We start from the raw sequence: 24,668 nt of genomic DNA on the forward strand, positions 1-24,668 counted from the left end.
GCATGATCCCCAAATCGCCTAGGAGGGCCATCATCTGTGGCACGATGCAAGGCCGTTCGGCCTTTCACCACGTCTGGGTACAAAACTGTAGATCAGTCGAGGGTCTACCATGATCGACTCGTGTTGGCATCGAGCCGCGCTCTGTTTCTGAGCGGCGCTCGGTTAGTTGAAACGAGAAGATCCAGAGTCTCGACTCTCGATTCTCGAGCTACAGCTTGAGAAGGAACGCAAGGCCCAGACGGACCGCATCCCGCGCGGGCGTAAGTGGAGCCAAGGTCGATCCCACTCCCGAGTCCCGAGCAGGCAATCTCAGAGAATCTCTTGCTCAACAAAGGCCAGGAATTGGCCGTGACCGACGCCGTTGATCATCCATAATTGATACGGTCAAGAGATAAATGTTTCGCTTATCTTCCATAGTTCATTCAGTGGCAGAGGGCTCGTCCTTGAGAGGTGGAGAGCAATGTGTTCTCGTTGGCCGACTCTCAAGTACGGACTGTGTCGTTCTGCTTCAAGTAGGCGCCCTCCCGCTTAGATTCGTCGCACGTGGGTGGCATTGAGGGTCAACAGACTCGAGCTGCCGCATGAGTGCGAGAGTCGTCTTCACTTCGCTCAAGTATCAGCGTGGTAGAGATGCTGGGATACCGGTGTATGTGCACTAGGGGTTTTTTGGGGAAGTCAAAAATACTATCCTCGGGAGCCCCATGCAGTCGTATGGCTGGCTAGGATACTCGAGATCCCTCGTGCTTTGTTGTTTGTTTTTCTTTGTGCGAAGAGAGATCTGGTCGAGGTGTGTCGAAACTGTGACAGAGCGAGGAGTCTGACATGGAACATCTCACGAGTCGAGTCATCAGGTGAGTCCAGCGCGTACGGGTATGGTATAATAGAGAACTGGGGCATGTACCGTATGGTACGGGAATCCGTTGTGTATGCTGAACTTTTTTGGACTTGCTGGTGCTCTCCCGGCTCCACTGTTGTCGGCGGTACTTGGACCTCCGGCACCCATTGCGAGCGGTGTATCATTTCGCGCCCTCGCGCGTTCCGTAGTATGGAGAGATGAATGAAATCGTTTGGGAAGAGGTATGGTTGATGTTCATCACGGCAGGAGTACTGCACCTCCATGTGATTTATGCGTGGTCCAGTCATACTACAGGATTTGTCCTTCAAAGTAGTCCAAATTTGATCACTCGTGATCTCGCCTTTTTTTTTCTCTTTAATTTCTGCATCTTCATTTTCGACGGTTCCCACCCGGGATCCACTCTGGACTGACTCTCGTCCGTCGTCGGTCCCGACGGAGAGGCACTTCATACCCGATCAGATCAGCCATCGAGGCGTTGGCGTCAGCCGTCACCTTTCCTCTGACTTTTTTCGACCTGGCCCTCTCTTCACCACACCTTTCCCCTCCCCCGCGCATTGTGTTTCCCCCCCTGGAGTTCTCTTGCTCGACTATGCACTTCTACACTGGCGATTCTTTCATGTGTCAGTTGTGATTTGTGTCTATTTGTGTCAAGTCTTGTGCTCCTCTCACCCTTTCTCTACCGCGTCCTTCTCCTTCTCTTTCCCCTCTATCCACCCGTGGGCCTCTCCGGACCAGAGCTAGTGGCTACACAACTTTAACCCAGCCCAGGTCGCATTGCTGCCCCCGTGAACCTTTTTTTGGGCTTCCTCTCTCTCTCTCTCTCTCTCTCGCTCGCTCGCTCTCTCTCTCTCTCCTTGTCGGTTCAGGTCACTCTTTTCACCTCGCAGAATTGTTCCAGAGCTGTCCCAACAGGGTGCTCAGGTAGCAACGGGTCAGTGCGAGGTTCACCCGCCCAAAGATCGCGACAGTTGCGCATCGTGTGTACGGTGGCTCACGACATTCCTTCGACAATCTGTTGGCCTCTCGTCACTGAACCATCACGCTTCTTTGTCTCACCAGCCATCGATCGGCCTGCTCGCAAGTTCCTCGAAAACCAAGTTCTCGCTCCGCTTCGGTCTTCCGCGTTTCGGAGCATTTCATACTCAACCCGTCGCTTTTCCCTCCTTGCGTGCCGTCTGGACTGCCTGCATTACCCCCGTTGCCTCGTTGCATCCACTGTCTCGGCGTGGCATGGAGACTGGAGTGCATGCAAATCCATTGATGTTTGGCGTTCTCGTCTCATTTTGAAGTCGTGCAACTGCTGACCACGGTGATCGCAATTGCCATCCCGACAACGATCCTGGACCATCCATCAGGATTCAGGATCATTATTCCTCATTCCATCGAGCTTAATAAGGTCTGTCGGCTCGCCTCGGCAGCGTGGCGATGTTGACCGATGAACAATCCGGTCGCAATCGGCTTCCGCCGATCCTGACCTCTCCTCCCCCGCCCAAGAGACACAAGTCCGAATCCACGTCGGCGGGTGATGCTGGTCGCTCATCACGATACTACCATGCTAGCTCGGTCCCATCCAGTGACCGATACTACTCATCCTCCATTCCAACCAGCGATCGGTATCAGCCGGTCTCTGTCCCTCCGCACGACCGCTATCAATCCGGGTCAATACCGCCTACGGACCGCTACCATTGCTCTCCCGTATCCGCGGGTGATCGTCGGCCGCGCCAGACGTCGACCGCCATGGATATCTACACAATTACGGATCGAAATCCGGTCGACAAAGATGGCGACCGAAGGACGGGGCGATTTCTCAGCAATGGATCGGTCGCGTCCCAAAGGTCGCAAGCTTCTCGCGCCTCCGAATCGTCACCACCCGTCATCATCTCCAATCGCAAGTATGTCCTCCCCTCTCGAGAACTCCCTACAATTCGCTCCGGGGTGGCTTGTCGGCACCAAACATTCTTGCCCCCTACCCCGGGGGCGCTCGTGAAGCTGTATGGCTGACCAGGCTCGATTGTGAACCGCAGAATCCCAGAGAGGTACCCCCCGTACAAAGAAAACAATCGTCTCTACCACTCCTATCGCAAAGGCACCTATATGTTACCGTGCGACGACGAGGAACAAGACCGTCTCGACATCTTCCACAAGCTCTTTACAGTTGCCCGTGTGTCGGATGGCCTCATCTACGCGCCGCACCCAAAAAACTCACGCATTCTGGATCTGGGTTGCGGCACTGGAATCTGGAGCATCGAGGTGGCCAATAAGTATCCGGATTCTTTCGTGGTAGGCGTGGACCTCGCCCCAATTCAACCGCAAAACCATCCTTCGAATTGCGACTTTTACGCCCCCTTCGACTTTGAGAGCCCCTGGGCCCTGGGGGAGGACTCCTGGGATTTGATCCATATGCAGATGGGGAGTGGTAGTGTGGCTAGCTGGCCCAGCCTTTACCGACGCATCTTCTCGCATCTGCGGCCGGGGGCCTGGTTTGAACAGGTCGAGATCGATTTTGAACCACGCTGCGATGATCGTTCACTCAGCAATCTGGCTCTCCGCCACTGGTACACCGCTCTGAAGCGGGCCACGGAGTCCACGATGCGTCCCCTGGCGCATAGTTCGCGGGAAACAATTCGGAATTTGCAGGAGGCCGGGTTTACGGAGATTGATCATCAAATGGTCGGACTCCCTCTGAACCCCTGGCACAGCGACGAACACGAGCGCAAAGTGGCCAGCTGGTATAATCTGGCAATCTCGGAAAGCGTCGAAACGCTGAGTCTTGCTCCGTTCAGCCGAGTGTACAACTGGCCCCTCGAGAAGATCAAGCGTCTTGCGACGGATGTCAAGACTGAAGCCTTCAACAAAGATCTGCACTGTTACAACATTTTGCATATTTATCAGGCTCGCAAACCAAGCGCTGCTTAGCTCATGATTTATGTGTCTCAGGCTCCCATGCAAATGATCGGTGGGCTCAACAACCAGCCTCTTCACACGACTTGATGTTGATCGGTGCGGAAAACTTCTCTTTTTTTTCGAATTGACGACGACGACCTCATTTGCTTCTTTTTACCTTTTTCCCATTCTGGATGCATATTATACACGAGCATGGTTTGGCAATCAGGGGACTGGATCCGAATGTTGCCAACTTGCCTGATTTATGTTTTTTGCTCTTCTTTTGACCCCTGGTCTATCCTCCCTCTCCCCCTTTCTCGCCCTCTCTTTCTTTCTTAATTTTGCTTCTGTATGATAAATACCCTCGTGCTTCCCGCCTCTCTTGAGATGAGATTTGCTATGTTTTGTGGACGGAGACGGCACTCTTTTTTTTAATATGAGCAAACGCGCCTATCAACCTGGCCAAAACCTATCATTTGCCACGATACCACACATTGATCATAGTAACCGTCCACTCCGGACTCAAGTATTCCATCTTCGATGCTTTTGGAGTTGAAATTCAACAGAGCCTCGAAAAATCACGAGAAGAGATGGCAGCCATTTCTACAATTCTCTTTTAATTTCACTAATTCTAGCCAAAACAATGAGATTGGGTCTCCCCATTCATCACATTTCATTGATATGAAGGGTATGCAGGCGGGGGGGTTGGAAAACAGGAAAATGGTAGCAGTAGTAGGAAATCGACCAATGTACAGCTCTTATCCCAGATATCCTGATTCCATCTGTGATATTCTCGCCTTCGTTATCAATGTAGAATTTAGTAGGGTCATGCTACATCATCTAGAATACACACTCGCGATTTACGCAGGCAGATGGATGGATGTGTCGCTGCTATTTAGGATATGCGGGGAGACAATATCCTACGTATAGAATACTATGATGTCATGGTAAGCTTGTCTATTTCATTCTTACTGTAATACCTACCCATCCTAACATCAGAGAGGTTCACCAATACCTCTTGTACGTTTTCAATCTAAGCTCAGATACACAAATAGATGATATCTTAGAAGGAAATTTAAAATATACACATGTCTCATGCATGTATCCAAGGCCTCTCTAACACAACCCCCCAAAAAAATCGGGAACAAAAAAGAGCAACGGCCCGAGCCGCGAATCGAACGCGGGTCACGCCCAAACAGAGTCGGATTTCCTCCGACCGGATCATGTGACCCGAAGGGCGTATTCTACCACTAGACCACTCGGGCTTTGCGTGAGAACATTGTAATTTTTTCGCGTTATGAAGCTCAACACTAATACCCCGAAAACGAACCGTGCCTTAATTCGTATATGTATTTTTTTTTTTTTGTTTTTCAAACACAGGACGAAATTGTCTGTGGTGTATACATATTTGCGTGCGGGCTGAAAGAAATTGGGGCTCATGGACCTTGCAGATGTTTTAAACGTGTAGCGGTGAAAGGCGTGTAAAGTGATGAATATTTGAGGATGTGACGAGAGATGGAGCTGAAGAAGGAAAAATGAAGATTGCCCGGGGGACGAGTAGGCGAGGAAAATCCGAACAGCGTCACGTGGGTAAAGTTGGTCGGGGGGACCTAGGTTAGCTATCCATGGGTTGAATGTTGATGGGCCGTTTTGTATTAAGTTTGGGAAATTATATCGATTTGGAAGCTTTTGTCAATGTGGTTTTTTTTCTTTTTTTTCCGAAAAGAAATGTAGTGGAAGGACAAGTAGTTCGTTCGGTGCTGATTTGCAGACAATTTTACCCAGGTCAAGCAATAAATGATAAATTTTTGTCGACGTGAATAAAACTATGGATCCGTTTCCCCAAGCGCTGTGGATATGGATGGGACCTGGATATCGTAAAAGTTGTGCTGCTATACATGTACTGTATCTTGATAGATACCTAGGGTTTCCGTCCTCGTGCATTGACTACCGCCATCTAGGTTTGACTCTTTACGTATGCTTACAATCGGACTTGGTCTCTTCTCGGGTACACATCTAGCCCAAGGGCCTCGACTGGGGAGGTTCGACCTAACCTATCATACCTTGACTCCATGATGACAACCATCCAATGCTTTATCGGTGAAACCCATTCCACACTGTAGTGTCCCGTCGCATTCAGGTCGGATCAAAGTATACCAATAGTCTCGACTGTCAAAATGACTCGACATGCCGATCACCTATTCAAGTCCAAAGCGAAAAAAGAAAAAAGTCATTAGTAAAAGAGTAGTAAACGGTTACTTAACCTTACACTCTAGCATGTTCGATGACCACTGGCACCAACCATGGCTCGAATCCTTCTCGACATGTATATCACATGGAAGACCAACGGCCCACAAGCTCATCCCAATCCCATACGAGGACCTAGGGGCTCCAAGGACGTTCCTGGCGCGACAAAATTGGAGTTCCTGTGGCGGAGAATTGATGCAACTAAAGATATGTAGGTTGACGTGACAATGCAAAATACCTTGGGAATTTCCCCGATTATCACGGTCCTACTCGGGAGTTTGCGCACCATCTATCCCCGCACTATTCAGTATTGCCAGCTGTAGGTCAAGTGAGAGGTGATTTCTTCATTAAGATAAGAGGTAGATGGATCGGTGACCTAATACCTGAAGGAAAATCACACCGTCTGCGACTCCAAAATCCATGTGGACCGAACTCAGACCAAACCAGCTGTGGTGCACGAGAATGAAGAACTAGATACTCTGCTACTAGCTTGGCCAGGGGAAGAGATGCGGTTACATGGATGGATAAGCTTCCAGGGACGGCCCAGGGCTCCAGCTTTCGTCTCTCGCCACCCTTGCTCTCGACTTTTTGCAGCTTGCGGCAAGAAGGAATGGCTCTCATATGGAGGGGTGAAAGTAGGTGAGCAGATCTACTGGTTTACGAATCCAGCCATTCAATGAACACGCAATGACCATGACACGCGTCAATACGGAAATAGAATTGATGAAGCGGACGATGAGCTCTAGCGGAAGAATCAGCCTCACTAGCACCGGTTGTTGAATAAAAGACCCCACGCAAAAATGGACCCATGATATCGCTTCAAAAAGGCAACGCAAAACCAGAACAAGCGATCAAATTAAGGCAAAAAAGAAAACGCCCTCAACACCAGACCATGTCGATCGCAAGACACTGGGCAGAAGGAGAGGGAAGGAAAGGAAGAGTGTCCGGGGACAACAGAAAAAGATATGGGAGGGGAAAAAACGGGCGACGAAATTGGTCGCATTTCCATTGCGAGGAATCACAGATGCCGTGGTTTGTCCATTTTGTCCAAGCAATTTGGTCAAATTCAAGAGATGAAGAAGGGCCATCGATGTCTACGAACGGAGACCAGCATGGACGATTGCGAAGGGAGAGAAGATAAAAAGAGGCCGGGATCCCAGGGTATCTCGATCTCGCAAATGAGTCAACAGAACCAAATCTATCTGAAGGTCGTGATGGATCAGTGTGCGAAACAAAAGTCGCAAAAATCGTCGTTAAAGGGGGAGAAGCAGACGAGGTGGAAGAATATCGCAGAAATACCCGAGGCGGCAGGTGGTAAATGAGAACGGGGAACGCGCAGCGTTCACAATGTCAAGGGTATCGGTTTGCATCAGGTCAAATCCGAGTAGAGCAAGGACCATGGCTGGATTCGGTGCTCTGAACGTATGTTGTAGAGAGCAGCGACGATGCGGCGCAAAAATGCAACAAGGATTATGGAGGAGTCGGGGTTTGACCGACGTTGTCTTGATCTCGGCGCTTGTCACGAGATCGCATATACATCGCCTCGGAGGCAGAATCCGAGCGAGAGTTGATTGGGCGAGGGACCGATGGCTGGTGGTGGGCTTGCTGCTGGGCGATGATCTCGCGGGCATAGAACTCCACCAACATGGTCCCGTAGGACTCCAACTCCTCGACCGGGATTGCCAGTCGGAAATCATTCAGCATGAGGAACTGAAGCTCGAGGTGATTGAGTTCCACCAGAGGAAGACCTCCCACCTGCAAGGACGAAGGGAGCATGAGTCAGTCGGACCGTCAGAGGGAATGAAGGGACGGGTGAGGGTTCGCCGACGCCACGAGAGCCACTGACCTTTGCATATCGAGAGTTGGTGTAAAATACGTCTGAGAAAAATTTACTGGCACAGGTCACACCGGCAATGACCAGGCGATGAATGTTAAAGCTATCGACCACGAAGAAGTGGGAAAGCGAGTCGTCCTCGCTCTGCGGATGCAGGGCTGGAGAGATGGTCGAGTCGGGGTTCGGATCGTGCCCGGTCATACGGGTGGATGAGGGCGGGGTCACTATAGAGGGATCGTCTGAATGATGGTGGGCCGGCGCTCCGAACGAATCCACCGATGCGGTTCGCGAGAGATGTTCCGGGGTGTGTTCGTAGTGTTGTTGTTCTTGTTGAGGGTGATCATGACCCCGTTGGCGTCGGTTCACCAATTCCGTCATACGGTCAAAGTAGACCAACAGGCTGAGAAAGACCTCGTACGTCGTGGGGCAGTATTTGTGAATGCGAGTCAGGTAGCTCAAGATGGTAATGCTCGGGACATTCTTGCCGTGGAATGCAAGCACACTGGTCGCTTGCGGGCTCAGATGACTGGTGCCGTCCGGCGGGGGGATGTGGCGATGAACGTGTTCGTGATGCATGTCATTTGTGGTGGTGATCTTGGTGAGGAGACCGGCGACCATCTCGATGATATCCGTCACGGGCATGGAGCTGATCTCAAATTGCCGCGGATGGGAGCCATGACTGGACAGGTGCGACCGATGGGACTGATGCAGAAACTCTTCACTGGCCAGACTCTGGATATGAGAGAGGCTGCGGACGCGGACGCGGATGCGGCTCGGCGAAGTAGCTTCGGACCCTCCCAAGGACTGCATGGAACGAAGAGTCGGTCGCAAGCGCGGCGAATCGGGCGACGGATGTGAGAGAGGCTGTGAGGCGGACGTTAGGGCATCGGAGGAGGCGGCGTGGCCATGGTGACCCCGGGTTGTCGAGGAGTGTAGGTTGGACTGGGAGGGATGATCGGGCGGAAGGCCATAGTGGGCATGCGAGGTCATCGATGGTGGCGGGGGGCGATGGGCGGGCGTGTCGACGGGCGTGCGAGAGGAAGTTGAGGGCGTCTGGGCGTGGATGTAGGCGGGGAGATCGCTTGCAGACGCGGGAAGCCGAGCAGAGCCCGAGCCCGAGCCCGTGGTCGGCGGGGCGGTGGAGGTGGGGGTTGAAATCACGGACGAGGATCTCGATCGGGCGTGAGCATCCACGGCGGACGGGGTGGACTGGGCAGATGAGCCTGGCTGAGTGGTGCGCGAGTAGGCCGAGTCCGCGTTGAGGGCGCCTCCTACCATCGTATACGGACGGTCGACCTGGTTCGACGGGAGATGATTCAAGATGACGGAGCCCATATCAAGCCACTGCGGCGCGCGTGGGGTGGAGAGGAGACAATCTTGTTCTGTGAAACGGGACGCGGATCAGTACGTACGAGTGCATATGATCGGATGGCAAGTATGCACGAGGTGGAACGGGAGAATCACTTGGAGCGATCGAACGAGGGGGAGAGGGGGGGGAGGTTGCCACGGCACGCCAGAGAGACCGAGGGAGAGGAGATGGTCACGAAAGTGACGGAGAGAGGACGAGAGGAAGGAAAGTGAGAGTGAGAGAGAAGACGAGCAAGACACTGAGACCAGCACACTACGCGCATCGAGCATCCACTGCCACTTTTCTCCTCCTTCAAGACCAGCAAAGGTAGTGTGAGATGGAGGAGAAGAAGACGGAGGAAGGGGAGGGCTTTGTTTTTCGACGAAGAGAAGCTGTTTGGCGTTACCTTCGATGACGAGAACACTGGGACTTGACCGGACTCGAGGGACCACTGAGCGACTGGCTGAGTGAGCGTGCGCGCGAGAGCTCACAGCAAAGGCAGTCGGGAGGGGGGGAAGAGAAGCCAAGGAGATCCAGCAAAGACCAAAATTAAGGGCAATGGCAGACCGGTGCCATTGTTGAGGAAGATTTGAGGCCCAGACGAGGACGAGGGGAAAACGATGGAGGAATGAAGGTTGTCAAACGAGAGGCTGAGAGATGGCGAGACCGTCGGAGCAGAGAGGGACGGTTCCACGGTGAGGTCAGCGGACGGTGGAGATGATCCAGTCCGCGCTTCCCAGCATGTTACCCCGTTCCACGTTTAGGGCCTTCAAAGTCCACCCGTTGGCCTGTTTGCCCCCCCCCCCAAGGACACCGTCAACTCGGGGCCATCATCGTGTCTGTTTTCAATCTTCTTTTTGGTTTTGTTTTTCATTTCTGGTTTTGTCAACACGAGCGTGCTCTGAAAGACTGCAGTGTCCGGGCGCGGACTGAGCCTCGGCAAATGGATCGATCCGATCAAAGTCACCGTCAAATCCCACCCGCTACGATCCACGCAACGTGAGAGAGATGGCGCAAGGTCCTTGAGAGGTATAAAGACCGTCACGGCGTCCCGAACGATCATGGATCGTGGTCACGATAAGGAGACTTTCAAGGACCACTCATGACGATCCATCCCATCCTCCTGGGATCCGCGCGGAGGAGCTCCCACTCCCCCGAAGGATGCGGCCCCCTCAGCCCGCCATGGCAGGGATCTTGGCTTGGTTCGGGAGGAGAGTCTGGCGCGGCGCTTTGCCAGAGGTATCGACTGTCTCGTAAATAAGTACCTAAGATCTAGACTCTGTATCCATGAATCCCGTTTTTCTAAGGGGGAGAAGTGATCACAATCTACTACGAGACTCGTCCACACTGCCCGGCGTAAAGCGAGGAGCAGCGAGCTCTGGGACGGCTTCTTGCCACCGGCATAAATAGTCGACGGAGACGTGGCTTTCGACTGGTCCTCGACGCGGGATGCGCTCTCCTCGTCGTCCATCGACCGCATCCCAGGTGGCAGGTATACACGGGTATAAGTGGTGCTGTCATAGCGGGATTAACCTTGGCTGGCCCAGGTGTTCAAGAATCACCCACCTCCCGTCCAGACCAGACTAGAATCTCTCTCAGACACATGCTGGCAAGGACGGTTGATCGGAACTTGGACTAGTGAGGGGAGATCTCGAGACGGTTGCATGCTCAGGAGCGCAACGGGTTGGTGTGGTTGAGCTTCCAGGAGAAGATGACCATACGATGACTGGGGGACTGAATTGCGGATGAGTGCCTCGAGCCGCGAGCGTAAACCAGGACCGGGATCCAGGTTCAGAGGGTCCAGACCGCAAAGTTGAGAATTTCAGATCGTCCGGTCCCCCGATTGCGAGAGAAGTTGACCTTTGGACGTCCCCACGCCGGGCGAATGACCGTCCGCAAAGGCTCCGCGTGGTTCAACCACCCCTGCACGTCTTTCTGTTGTACTGGACGAGTGAGTACTAGTTACCTCCTGTCCTTTGGAGGAGGATGGTACTTTTACTACTATCTCAAGCACTTGCTCATCGATGGTCCTTCTGGCGCAGTAGACAATAGACTCCCTTAAAGGTACATTCTACATTGCACCATCCGGCCTGGCTGACTGCAGATGTACCAACCCAATTCTCCCAAAAACTGTCTCAAAAACGATCTGACGAGGAGAGAAAAAGAAAGGTGAGGCTAGGATAGCATAGAAAAGAAGACACGAATCAATGGGTCATCCCTTCCCCGGTGAACTTGGGACTCGGTATACATCTGCAAAAGAAACTTCACTCCAACGCACCGGTAAAACTCTATCATCCAAACCTCTCGATCAAGCGCATCGACAAGAGGTCCACCACACAGGTTCCGGAACCTTGACGGCGACATCACACGTTGATTCGAGAGGTCGCATCACCAATAGACCGCGATGGAAATCTGCGCCGTGTGCCGTGTAGTATACTTCCCATGATCCAGGACCATCCACTCACCATCACTAGCTCGGCTGGACGGAGAGAGCTGGAACTTGGGTGGGGAAAGAACCAGATGAACTCGTGGACGAAGATCACTCACTCCCCGAATAGACCACCGATATCTGTGTACCTACACCGGAGCCGAATCTCCAACCTTGGAAGTGGGTGATGGTACATTCCAACCTAACAAGAGGAAGTGGTCCGCATGAAATCGCCAGCTCTCTAGGTACCTCCTGTAGTACCTCTGCCTCCATATCGCGGGGTAATATCAGACAAATCAGGCTGTGGACATTCTTTTCCAGGTGCAAACGGGGAAACCCTCACCCTGACTATGACAAGTACCTCGCTGTGGAATTCTCCCAGGGCTCATCTGGATTGCCAAGGCGCTCTCCACCTGTAGCACAGAAACATGTTCAACGGCCGTTAGGTGGGCTGGGCTGTCGCCATGATGTAATGAACCAGGATGGGGACTACCACTTCGTATTAGGGACCCAAGACTAGCCCGGGTCAATCTAAATTGATAGTATGACTATCATGAAATTCTTAGTATGAAGTCAGAGTGATCTACCCAGGTCAGGTAGCTCCGTCCTGAAAGTTAAGACTCAGCATCGCTTCCCAGAACTACGCATCTTTAGAAAAAGACTGTCGTCGACCGAGTAGCAATCCGAACGGGAAAACGGAGAGGCGGGGACGCAAGCCGTCGGTCATTTGTTCCTCGTTCATCGTCCTCCATCGCGTTCCCTGTTTTTGAGGCTATCATCCAGGTAGCAAACGACCAACTCTGCGCTCACATTTGTCCACACTTGAGACTGCCAAAATGGCCCCGTACGGTTCGGGGGTACCGGGCTTCAATTTGTCAATTGGACCATTGCACTACGAGAGCAGGTTCCCAAGCGATGATCAGCACCAAGACGCCACGTTATATGTACTTTGGTCCAGATAACTTCCCCCCGCTGAAAGGATCCCCATTTTCCGACGTCCAACCGATCACCCATCCTTGGCAGAGAGCGCAGACCCCCAAGCTCTACAGAAAAACTCGCCTAGAAAGATCGAGGGTGGAGGAGAGTGTGACTCGCGACACAAATTCCATCATGCCCCCCCCCCCCCCCCCCCCCAACATAAAAGGTGATCATCAAAGGCATTTCATTTCCGATTATAAAACTCTCGCAGTTGAAGCGGAAACGAATGGCCCCGACCGTCTCGAATCCTGGAGAGAGATGGTCGACCACCACGCTATGCGTACACAGAACGACCCACCACGTTAATTTGTCACCCCGGGCCCGGTGTAGTTGGTGTCCGGCAGGTACAAGTGCCGCACAGCACCTCGGTTGGTCAGCACCACCATGCGGATGACACCACCCGAGCTGCCATCCCACTTGATGGCCTCCTGCAGAGCACTGCGCACAAAGTCAATGCCCTCCTCCTCCGTCATGTTTTCTTTCCAGTGCGCATCGGTATAACCGTAGATATAAGTCGATCCGGAACCACCGATGGCGAATGACTGTTTGTGCAGGGATCCACCGAGCGGAATCGAATATACCTGACCGCCGTGGCGAGGGTCGTAGCCGGCAATGATGATACCAGCACTAGCAGGCGGAATCAGTTTAGCCAAAAAGAACATCTGGAGGTGCGGAATGACTGCGGGTAGAGGGACAGAGAGAGGGAGAGAGACAAACCTCAAAGCATCCTTATTCTCGTAGCACAGCTCCTGGAAAAGAGAGGCGGCCACCTGCGTGCTAGGGGCCTCGTTGTTGACCACACCGTACATGTTGAGATGGTAGGAAACAATATCCGCCACAGCTTGGGTATCCGCCGCAGACCCGGATCGACAGCACCAGATGGTGTCGTGCACTTGTGTCAATTTATCGGTCACTCGGTTGGCAATGTAGGCCCCGGTCGTGGTGCGGCTGTCTGCGCCGAGAATCACACCGTCTTTGAAGTTGATGGCCATACTAAATCTGGGGGTTAGATGACGCAAATTCAAGGTCAGGGAGCTAGCTCGTCGAGCTCGAATGTACGGACATTGATGTTCCCAAGCTAGAAAGAAGTGAGCAAAAGCCAGCCATTAGCAATCCAAGAGACTCCTCAGCATAATCACGGCGCATTAAGACTGCCACTTACTTGACTTCCCCGCTCTTCAGGTGCTGCATATCAACATGAATTCCATCTAATTGATGATTGTGAGCTTCTCCTGCTGGGCGGTTGACGTTGACGGCATGACGAATAGCTTGGTCTTACCTTCGCCCAGCACACCTCGCACACCGTGTTGGCTGACCATGATTGCGAAACAGTGTATGTCAAATGGGAAGCGTAAAAGTCAACCGAAAAAAAAGAAAAAGTCTGAAAGTCCGCAACGTCTAAATAGAATCGAGGAGATTGGCGTGAGATGATGGTCGTGGTCCTCCAGGAAGCTGTCCGGAAGGCAGAAGCTCATCAACGCGTCCCCAGTCTGGGCGGTGAGAGTCCAGCGGACTGGCTGATAGGGCGCCTTATCGCCAGCCACGACTCTCCCCGCAACAACTCCTGAAACACACTGCCTGTAGAACATCCCTTGACACTCATTCTTTTGGATCAGTCAAGGTCGGAAGTACTGCCCGGGCGTTCTCTTCTTCTGATCATTTGCTGTACGCTCTTTGTTGCACTTGCTGGTTGCCGTTGAATTCGCCGTCGGACATATCCGTTCATCATGTCCGAGTCCCCTCCGCCACCTCCATCGTGGAGCTTTGGAGGTATGGCCAACAGCGCCGTTCATTTCCTGCGCCTTCCGGTCCTGGCTTCGTCCGGCTTAGCAGTGGTCGCAAGTAGTCTCTTGTATTTCAAGCAAAAGTAGGCTCTTCCCTTTCTCACGGATGAGGGGGAAATTTCCTCGTTTTTTCCCCTTCTTTCGCCGGGTCCGTCCCATATCTCGTCAACTAATGCGCCAGCCTAGTGAACTGATCTATCCCCGCAACATCCCAGCGGATGCGCGCACCAACGTTCCCAGCCCCAGACAATTCGGCATCACCGACTTTGAAGATTTGCAAATTCCCACTCCCGATGGAGAGTCACTGAATGCGCTCTTCTTGCGCTCATCCACCAGTCGTTATCGGCGCAATCTTACAGTCATCATGTTCCACGGCAACGCCGGCAACATTGGCCATCGTGTACCAATTGCCAAGGCTTTGCAGGATACCTTGAACTGTCATGTTCTTTTGCTGGAATACAGAGGCTATGGAAAGTCTACCGGCACTCCTGATGAGTCGGGATTGAAAGTCGATGCGCAGACTGGTCTGGACTATCTGAGGCAACGGGCAGAGACGAGGGATTCCAAGTTTGTTGTCTATGGTCAGAGCCTGGGTGGTGCGGTGGCTATCAATCTTGTTGCTACCAACCAGGAGCAAGGCGACGTGGCAGGCTTAATCCTCGAGAACACTTTCTTGAGCATTCGCAAGCTAATTCCCAAGTGAGTCGTCTCCGCTGGCCATGTGGTTTTCTTGTGGGGTTGACTCGGTCTGACTATGTTCGAATAGTGTCTTCCCCCCAGCTCGATACCTGGCCCGTCTTTGCCATCAGTACTGGACGAGCGAGGATGTGTTACCCAAGATCAGCAAAGTTCCCATTCTCTTCCTCAGTGGACTGAGGGATGAATTGGTCCCGTAAGTCAACCTTTTGGACGACCTAGTCCGAGCAGCGTCAAGATGCCGCTACTAACATCTCGCCCAGTCCTTCCAACATGACACAACTATTCGCCGTGTGCAAGTCAGAAACAAAAATCTGGCGCACATTACCCAATGGCGGTCACAATGACTCAGTCGCTGAGCCCGGCTACTTTGAACATATTCATTCCTTCGTCACGGAAGAAGTCGACATGGAGTAAGGCCACGAGCGAATCTCTCCGACTTTTCTTTGTGAGCAATAAAATGCTCCCAATCCATCAATGATACCCATCCCAACTACCCACCAAGACACCCTCCTCGCCGGTCAGACACAACCCACCCACAGTGGGATCCCAAAGATCCGTCAATATCAAATTTTCCTAAAAATGTCATTGCGACTACCGGAGATTATCTACAGTACATCGACAGCCTTCTTTTACCTCTCTTGCGTGCCTTGCACACTCGTCTGGCGCCCTACGTCCTGCTTCTAGCTCAGTTTAGCCCGACGAAATGCTGGCTTTGCTTTCACTTTCAGTCTACAAGCTTCATCTCTGCGGGCGAATGCTTGAGCTAATTCTTTCTTCCTTTTTCTTCTTTCCAAGACGGTGGCATTTCCGGGCTTGTATACGATGTATTGCGATAGCGAGGACCTTCATGTATTATTTACTTTATTGCGACTTGTGCCACTTACCTCATTAAGTAATTATAACTCATTGACATGCTATTTGAAGACGGCGCAGATTTTGGAGAGAAAAAACTTGTGTTTGGATGTAATTCCGTTGTATTTGACTCGGCATTTCTGAGATCAACCCCTGCGGTAACTCTTGGCTGCATGGAAAGTCTGACTTCAGATCTGTCGTTAATCAAACGCGAGGACTACGCACGTCAAAGGTGCAACCTAGTTCACCCAAATAGAGAGGGAATTACATTCCGAAACCACCTGCATAGCTAGTCAACCCGAGTGGCAAAATCTCTTCCTCGAATGATACGACTGCAAAGTAGAAAATGTTGAGCGTAGAGGGATTGAAAGCATCAGTTTTCTATGTTCTCATTGTAATCATGGGGCTGTGTGAATGCTAATAAACTAAACGCCATTGAATGCCATCATATGCAGTCCTGCGGAATTCAAAAAAAATGTATCGAGTTAGTTGGAAGAATAGTCCACATCGCCAGCTGTAGACTGCTGTGAATTTTGTGGTTCTTCATTTCCGGCGTCTGCATTGTCGGGTTGCAAGACTTCGACTGCTATTTCTCCTTCCTCCTGCTCTTGCACCTGCTCTTGCACCTGCTCTTGCACAGCCTTTTCGGCCATCTCTTCCTTCTCCTCGGCCTCTTCCCAGCTGTCAGCCACTTCCGCTGGAGGCTGTGAGCGTAAGGCCTTGCCGACTCCGACCCCAGAACGAAGCACCAGGCGCTCCTTCTTAGAAGACTGCCTAGATGTCTCGGGCATACTACCACCTGCAAGAGCGGAATAAATGGACCGACTCTGGAAGATGTTTGGCACGGGAGTGTTACTTCGCGTGCTGGTCACGCTGCCGTCGGCGCCAGGTTTCTTGGCGCGCGAGGCAACCTGGGCCCATCCATCAGCGCCCGTTTGCGTCTTGGAGGCTTCACGGGCGGCTTTGGCCTCGAGCGCGGCTGCACGTTGAGCATCTCGTTCTTTGGTGCGCTCGCGCTCCCGGAGCTTGACGCACTCACGCACACTGAGGCCGCCAATGCCGATGGACGAGCCGGAACCAACGCCGAATACGGGAGGAGTCCAGTTGAGAGTCTTCAGGACAAAGACGTGGCGGTGAGGTTCTGGGTCGTGGCTTTCTGTCACAAAGCCCCAGTCTGTTGCTAGGGAGTGAGCATAGGCCCGTAAAGTCGACTTGGCGGGCGGGAAGCGGAATGATCGGCTCGAAGAGTCGGTTGCGAGGGCATGCATGCTGGCTTCGTACGTCTGAAGAGTTGAGAGTGGGACAGTCGAAGCCAATTTGATATACTGGTCGAGGGTCTCAGCAGAATAGGGAAGGTTGGTTGAACTGATTGCCTGGACAGTAGTGGCTTGGTTGATCTCGACGCCGAGTGCAGATGCAAGACCACGATTCCTCTCGAGGCGGGAGCACTCCTCATCGCATGTCAGGGGAGTTACAGAAGGTAAGCGCTCAGCTTGCTGAAGCTGCCCTTTGGATGTGATAGCCTTGGCGGCACCGCAGCGTCGTTCCTGACGCAGACGCCCACAGCTACATGTTACGGTTAGTGTGGATGTGCACGGCGTCTTCTCCGGGCATGGATATGGAGCGTGGCATTGCTCTTCGCAGGGATGACCACACAGGGACTTCGTTTTCCCGCAAGCCTGTTGACAAGGCTTGTCGGCGTCCTCGCACTCGCCGCGTCGATGGCAGTCCTTTCTGCAGTAATGGGAACCACACTTCAGAAGCGCACCGCAGACCTGGCCACAGCGAGCATCCGTAAGCCAACATGGCACGTTTTTCATCACCTTCTTGCCACACAAACAATCCTTCTCGGTCAGGAATGGGCACTTGGGACAAGTTTCCTCGTCCAAGTGGCAGTTATGTGCAGTTTGCGGGTGACCGCACGGCTTGGGACGGGAACAGGGGAATGGGCACGCGGGTGGTTTGGTACCACACGGCTGCGGTGGGTAGAGGATTGATCTTCCGCAGTTGCAAGGAATCTCCTCAAAGATAGCTTCTCGACAAGTGTTGCAAGCTCCCTTGTGGCAAAGCTCTGGACATGTGTGTCTTCCGCATTTCAGCAATCGACCGCAGATCCGGGTGCAGATATGCTCCGCCTCAATATCCTCATCTGTAGGGCGAAGATGTGACTTCAACTTCCGGCGCAAAGCTTGTCGCTCAATTGCCTTTTGCTCTCCTGGACAGCATCGCTCAGCGCAAGCGTGACGACCACAATGTAAAGTGGTCTTACATTGCCGGAAGCATTGGGGTGGACGGACGTCGCCTTGGTGACAGACACTCATTCCACTGGTGCGTCCACATTGGCATGAAATCGGAACACGGCGCGTACACATCCCACAGGGCCCCGTATGGCAAATTTGGTCGCAAGAATGGCCACAGGCGAGCATCTTGCCGCATGGTTCGCGACAGTTGGGGATAGGATCCTCACAAGAAGTGCGGGGTTTGAAGTCAGGAATATCGCTTAGTTTGGTTTTTCCGCATGGGCAGCGGACCACAGAATCCGGTGACTTGGGGCAATGCGTAGGATGAGGGTCTTGAGGATGACAGGGCTTTTGGCACGAATGCAAACCGCAGTCGAACTCGCGATCACATCTGTCGTGGCAGGCGAAACAGCCCGTCCACTCGTCACTGGACCCATCACTGCGGATGATCTGGCTATCCATTTCATCCTCCTTAGCACTGCAGAGCATCTCAGTTTCGACCTTGCCGCAGTAACAGCGGCCCTCAATGGTGACCTCACATGCACCACACAGGCCTTCATGACAAGGCAAAGGACATGTGTGTTCGCCACAGGGGAGAAGATCACCACAGATCTCGCCACAGCTCCATCCATGATCGTAGTCGGTGTCTTGACAGCGCTTGGTCGATGAATTCCGTCCACAAAAGCAATCCTGAGTTGGTCCCATCGCGGTACAAGGCGCACACGGGCCTGCGTGGCAGGTGGCATCACAAGGATGAGGACAGCCTTTGCGAGGCCTGGAACATGTTTGCCCACACGAGTGCGGAGGTAAGCCTGGCAAAGGCCTCGGATCTGTCTCCTTCTCACACCAACATGAGTAAGTAGACGGGAATCTTTCATGAGACAGGTTGCAACCAGGACAGCGCCAGGCTTTGGGTACAGGAGGCATTTCACCCTCCTCATTTTGGCGACTGCGGGCGGCGGCTGCGCCCTCATTTGTGGACCATTTCTTCACGCAGCTTAAGTGGAAGACCGTCCAACAGAGTTCGCAAGCCCAGACCTTGGAGCGTCGGCCTAGTTCACTGGTACAGATAGGGCATTCGTAGAGATTATGGGCGATATCTTCGTGAATACGAGTGGCAATATCGTCAGCGGTGGATTTGGTCGTGACTTTTGGTGGCCTCTGTGGGGCGTTTGGTTTGGCTTTTCCTTTGCCTTTCGCATTTGTTGAACGAGTATCTGAAGCAGGCGGTACCGTACCAGCAGGTCCAGGCACAAAATCAGGGGCATCGGCACGAAGGCTTGCATCTATTTCACCATTGGCCGAAGGCTCATGATGAGAGTTACCGGATTCTTGATGTGGTCTTGTTAAACGTGCGGCGAAGCCTCGAGCTCTCATTCCCCGAGACTGATGCCGGGGTATTTGCTCCGCTTGGTCTGTATCTAGGATTCCTTGACCACCTTTTCGAGGTCCATTGCCACGTCCGCGGTGTGATCCCGAGCCCCTTCCTTTGCTTGATCTTTGCGGTCTCGTCTGCTCAGAACTCTGGGCGAGCTCCGGAGTCGGTACTGAGCCCGTGACAGGTAGCTGCACCGTATCTGCACCTTGGTTGTTCAAAGGCTGCGCAGTGCCATTCTGTTGATTGACCCGCGAGGCGGCAGGGCCTGGCCTTCGGCGTCGTTGTCTAGCACGAGGGGCAGTCGGGGCAGTCGAAGCAGCCGCCGCTGCGTCTGGACCTTGCATGTTCGAACTGGGAGCGTCAAATTGAGCAGTTTCGGCCCCACTCATGTAGACTTTTTGAGAAATTCAGCGTCGGCGGCAAATTATGTGAATCGGCGGGATAAGGTCTTTCAATTAAAGCGCCAGCTTCAACAATCTGCAGTGACGTATTATGGGAGACAAGATGGGATGCGCCGGGTGGCATACGCTTCAGTAATCGAGAATGTGGTGCACCGCAAGACAGTCAAACAACTGGCGATAAGCAACAGCAAGATATCGAGAGAATGTCGAGCCTAAAGAGGCGAAATGGCTTTTAAGAGAAGCTCGACTTGGTCAAGAGCTGGCTGATAAAATCCTCCAAAACGGGGGGCAATACTGAGGCGGAACTCAAGGCGGTGGAATGTGGCGGTCCCTCACATCTGAACCAATCAGGTCGTAAAGAAATCACATTCAGAATCTTCGATCTGGTCCGCCGGAGTGCAGCTAGATCCCGCCAGTGAGTCAATCCGCCTACCAAATGACTCACAGGCGTCAGATCCACTTCCATCCACTGCCTTCAAGACCCACAGAATTCCATCTGCATCTACAGATGTACCCAACTGCAAGAAATTGTCTTGCATCCTGTGCGGCTGCCTGGAGATCCTGTCGCGCATGACATGTTCTACCATGATTTCTAGATTCTGGGAACGTCCCGAGTCTCGGCATTCAGCAGTAGACATGCATTTCGACTGATTCTTTTTCGAATTTATCAGCACAGTTGACGTCGACACTTTTGAAGAATACTACTGATTGATAGTAGCGGCCATCGTCAATTGCCTCGGCTGATTGGGCAATTCATGCACAAATCAGCAACCACGTTCATGGGTGGAAGAAGGATACAAAATCTCCCACGCTTCCTTGCATCGGATGTAAAGAGAAAGAGAAAGAGAAAGAGAAAGAGAAAGAGACAAAATATCATCGGAGCCAGTCGCGCTATGCAATTTTGAGCTCAGACCAACCGAACAACATTGCTTTGGATCGAGCCCATCAAAGACCGTACCGTAACAAATAAAGTCATCAGAAATAGGGGATATGCCAAATTATAGATACATCACTCCCGCCAAGATTTATAAAAGATTAAATGAAAACAACAATTTCTCCCCGGTCATTTCGTCTCAACCTCAAAGCCCGCCAAAGGTCCTTTTCATCATCCGCTCTGCGGTCCATACCGCCATCTTGACCTAGATCCGAGTAGCGATCATCTTCAAATTGACGATGGAATCGCTTCAGAGCCTTGTGAATTGAGCAGCCGCGCTCGCTATCTCTGGACGCCACGATGTTGAGGAAATGCATGGCCAACTCCCGCTGCAGCTCCTCGTCGCCGCGCGCCGGCGGCTTCGACGCGCGGTAGACGGTCACCTGGCGCTCGCGATGCGGGGAGCGCGAGTCTGATCGGCGACGCTCATCGCTCTGTTTCTGACGACGACTGGGCCGATCCCCATCGGTGGGGTTACTGCTCTTCCGCTTAGCCTTCCGGTCCGAGTGCGAGTCGGAGACATGGCGGCTTCGATGGGACTTCTTCTTGCGGACCTCGAGACCGTCCTCGGCATCGGAGGAAGAACCGCGGCGGGTGCGAGCAGGTGCGCGAGAGCTGCTATCGTGAGTCACACTGCTGGTCGAGGCAACCGATCCACCGAACATGGAAGACACCAGACGCTCGGCTCGGTTCTTCATCGAGATCCCGAGACCTTGATCGCCGTGGCCGATGCTCTGTTTGGATTCCTTCCCGTTGCGGCGAGTGCGCTTGATCGGAGAGGAGGCATCGTTGTAGGGCTGGCGGTGGAGGTCAGGAGAACCCTCGGGGGATGCAGAGCGCATCATACGGTTCAAACCACCGGTCAGGCCGGAGTGAGCGAGGTGGGGGGTCCCGGCGTTGTTGATGACACTGGAGGGCGCATCCAACATTGGGGTATCCTCATTCACTTGCGGGCTGGCAGGGTTCTCCTGTCCACGCTTGCGCTTCTTTTCGCTCACAGCCTCGCCATCGCGCTTGTCCTCCTTGCGTCGCTCCTTCTTGCTCTTCTTGGGAGCGGGAGTGACAAATTCTGTCGACGCGTTCGCGGCGTCTTTGGGGTTCATGGACGGAGAGACGGGGTCTGCGCCGTAGGAGAAACCATTCTCCTCGTAAGCAACGTCGTAGTGACCCTCGTCATCAGTCTTGGTATCCACCTTGGCCAGTGCACTACTGGGCTCGAAGACGGACTTGGCGTTGGCCACCATACGCATCTGTTCCTTGGGCGTAGCCTGAGGGGCCAGCGACATCTTTGAAGCGTTCGGGGTCGATTCGGTGACTAGATAGTCGAAGACGTTGACGGGCTTCTCGCCCTTAGCCAGCGCATCTGAAGTGGCTTTGCCCTCGCCAACAGGAGGGGGCGAAGGCGCCGGGGGCGGGGCCGCTTCGGACTTGAGGGCTTCACCATCAGAACCATCTTCAACTCGAGGCTGCTTGGACGCATTGGCGTTGACATTGCCCTTGTCCTTTTGGTTGGCAGCATTCTGTCCGTTTTGGCCCTTCTTACCTCCTTTGGCAGGTTTTTCGCGGTACAGGGCGCCTTGGTATTTTTGGGCTTCGCTCATGCAAGACTAGAAACATGTAAGGCTTGGTCAGCGCCGTCCTTCCGAATCCCATTTTGACTTTCTCCATGCGTCTGCCAGACGGTCGACTTCTCCCCCACCGGACATCTCAGACTCTCCGGATATGGGCCCATTGCTCCAGCCGCGCAATTTGATTGTTTTCGGTGGGCGACGTGTGCCATTGAAGCGAACGTACCGTGTGTGCCCTGTAAGCGGTCCCTTGAAAATGGACCATGCAATCGATACAAGTGAAAGAGGCGCCGCGACACTGGTTGCGATGGGGATCAAGCTTTTTCTTGGTGAAAATGTCACCGCATGCCTATTTTTTTCACAACAAAAACACTCCTGTCAGCCACTGTCCATGCGAGTTTGAATGAGGGACAAGTCCAAGATCTTCGAAGCCAAGTCCCTCACCCCAAGGGGATCAATTCGGCTCACCTCGCATTGGAAGGACACCATCTTGACGTCGCAAACGATAAGAGTAACAGTGATTCAAAGTATAAATGGGACAAGCCGATTGAGTGACGACCAAGCACGACCCGTCGTTCGCGCGGCACAAGATATAGCAACCGGTTGAAAGTGCCGATGAAAATTAGTCGAGCAGTATCGACGTGAGCGGGGAGTTGGCAGAGAATGCGCGGGCCGCAAATTTGAAGAACGGACAGGCGTGCGGAGCACAACAACAAAGTTATCCCTTGCGGAGTTGCGACGAGGGAGGGGGGGATGGCTATGTCTTTAAAAGGAAGTCGAGTATTGCGCAGAGTTGGGGTGTCGCCTGCACGAGTTGCGCTGACTTGGAAAGGTCAAGTCAGCCCTCTTTGCTTGGACTTTGTGTTTTTTCTCTTTTCTTTTCTCTTTTTTTTTTCCTTTTTCCCTTTTTTTTTTAGTTCCGGCGCGTCGAGAATGAGACAGCCGCGTGACGGAACGCTATACTTTATTCGGTAAGAGCTAGTCCTAGATAGGCAGAGTGATTGATGTGTAGTCTCGAAAGTCGGGGGTGTTCTTCATCGTCAAAAGTTGGTAGATGGCTGTGGAGTAGGACTATAATAAAACCACGAGTTAAGCTGTGGATGATCTCACGGTCTCACAACGATATACTGTTGAAGCACACTCATTATAGCTCACGAAGACAAGACTGAAATAACACGAGAAAGGAACATGAAACACAGCATCCGCCTCTGACAGGGGTCCCCTCGATCTTCTCCCTCTGGGACTGCGGGACTCTCTCCTCGCTCAGACCAAAGCGCTTCAAAGCCGCGTCTGAACGCGACGATAGGTATATGCAGTACATAAGTATTGTGTCAACGAGAATGCCGACAGTCATGGAGTATGCATCGGGGATTCGAGAAGAGCATACACGATCTACTACTTAACGCTACCATTTAATGCGCTCCAGTCTTTAATCCACTGCCAGCACTTATGCTTGTCAAGTGGACTGCCATACTCTTTCACCAGATCTAAAATTCAGAATGATAATTACTCCTCGATAGATAAGAAGTATAAGCTATCCCCTGAAGACTAGCAGTTACGCCGATCGCAACCCGTGCCGCCGCCATCTCGCTACATCATGACTTGCCCCCAACCCAAATCCAGACAGGTCAGAAGACTCCCCCCCCCCCCTAATCTCTTCTTCACTTGTTTCTTTGGATCAGCTGGATGGGAGGAAAAGCCTCCTACCCCGCGAGCCCTATTTTTGGCTCGGCTCAAATCCCGGGATTTGTAGATTCACTGAGCGTGCGCAGAGTGTGTGGCGCTGCTCCCAAATCACACAGCAGAATCCATATTTGATAGCTTGGGTGTTATGTGCTACCCAAGGGAATGAGAGTGTGTGTATCTACCCTGGATTTTCGTCGGGATGAGTGGAGGCGCAATCATAAAAAGACTGAACTATACCGGCTGCTGTGTTCGGGATCGAACACACACACCGCTCCAGTCGGTCTGATACTTATATCTGTAAGCGTACGGTGGACTACGCTACCAGGGAGCGACTGCGCAAGAATCATGCTTCTATGGACTTGCAACACGATTGCTTAATCGTCGCAGTGGGTCGCTAGTAATCAAGGACTGTAGAAATTACCCGAGAACGAAAAGGTTTTAAACCATCAAGCTGTCGTCCTGATGTGTATTGACTGTGGGAGAGGTCATGTCGTGCTGACTGAAGAATGAAAGCTTTCATTTGGTGGGATCACGCGCCACACACACACACAC

At 52.7% G+C, this 24,668-nt stretch overlaps 6 protein-coding genes and 1 non-coding gene across 7 annotated transcripts; 2 read left to right on the forward strand and 5 right to left on the reverse strand.

Annotated features, from left to right (window-relative positions):
* Positions 1-2,281: 2,281 nt before the first annotated feature.
* On the forward strand, positions 2,282-3,772 carry POX_c04024 (Secondary metabolism regulator laeA; the record flags this gene model as incomplete). Its single annotated transcript, XM_050112909.1, has 2 exons — positions 2,282-2,748; positions 2,881-3,772. The coding sequence occupies 2 exons, from the start codon at positions 2,282-2,284 to the stop codon at positions 3,770-3,772; spliced, it is 1,359 nt and encodes a 452-aa protein (XP_049970465.1).
* A 1,126-nt stretch (positions 3,773-4,898) lies between these two features.
* On the reverse strand, positions 4,899-5,004 carry POX_tR089. Its single transcript has one exon. It is a non-coding gene; the product is annotated as a tRNA-Pro (tRNA).
* A 2,452-nt stretch (positions 5,005-7,456) lies between these two features.
* On the reverse strand, positions 7,457-9,155 carry POX_c04025 (uncharacterized protein; the record flags this gene model as incomplete). Its single annotated transcript, XM_050112910.1, has 2 exons — positions 7,457-7,741; positions 7,833-9,155. The coding sequence occupies 2 exons, from the start codon at positions 9,153-9,155 to the stop codon at positions 7,457-7,459; spliced, it is 1,608 nt and encodes a 535-aa protein (XP_049970466.1).
* A 3,721-nt stretch (positions 9,156-12,876) lies between these two features.
* Positions 12,877-13,893, reverse strand: POX_c04026 (Proteasome subunit beta type-1; the record flags this gene model as incomplete). The annotated part of the gene is made up of 3 exons (XM_050112911.1): positions 12,877-13,567; positions 13,737-13,782; positions 13,854-13,893. The coding sequence occupies 3 exons, from the start codon at positions 13,891-13,893 to the stop codon at positions 12,877-12,879; spliced, it is 777 nt and encodes a 258-aa protein (XP_049970467.1).
* A 408-nt stretch (positions 13,894-14,301) lies between these two features.
* On the forward strand, positions 14,302-15,471 carry POX_c04027 (Protein bem46; the record flags this gene model as incomplete). The annotated part of the gene is made up of 4 exons (XM_050112912.1): positions 14,302-14,441; positions 14,545-15,057; positions 15,125-15,250; positions 15,318-15,471. 4 exons carry the CDS (start codon positions 14,302-14,304, stop codon positions 15,469-15,471), a joined length of 933 nt encoding a protein of 310 aa, XP_049970468.1.
* Positions 15,472-16,394: 923 nt separating this feature from the next.
* POX_c04028 (uncharacterized protein) lies at positions 16,395-19,916 on the reverse strand (the record flags this gene model as incomplete). Its single annotated transcript, XM_050112913.1, has 3 exons — positions 16,395-17,475; positions 18,441-18,924; positions 18,995-19,916. The coding sequence occupies 3 exons, from the start codon at positions 19,914-19,916 to the stop codon at positions 16,395-16,397; spliced, it is 2,487 nt and encodes an 828-aa protein (XP_049970469.1).
* Positions 19,917-20,963: 1,047 nt separating this feature from the next.
* On the reverse strand, positions 20,964-22,463 carry POX_c04029 (uncharacterized protein; the record flags this gene model as incomplete). Its single annotated transcript, XM_050112914.1, has 1 exon — positions 20,964-22,463. The coding sequence occupies one exon, from the start codon at positions 22,461-22,463 to the stop codon at positions 20,964-20,966; it is 1,500 nt and encodes a 499-aa protein (XP_049970470.1).
* Positions 22,464-24,668: the final 2,205 nt, after the last annotated feature.

This window comes from Penicillium oxalicum, chromosome III (genome assembly GCF_001723175.1).
Source record: "Penicillium oxalicum strain HP7-1 chromosome III, whole genome shotgun sequence".
In the NCBI taxonomy this organism is placed as follows: Eukaryota; Fungi; Ascomycota; class Eurotiomycetes; order Eurotiales; family Aspergillaceae; genus Penicillium; species Penicillium oxalicum.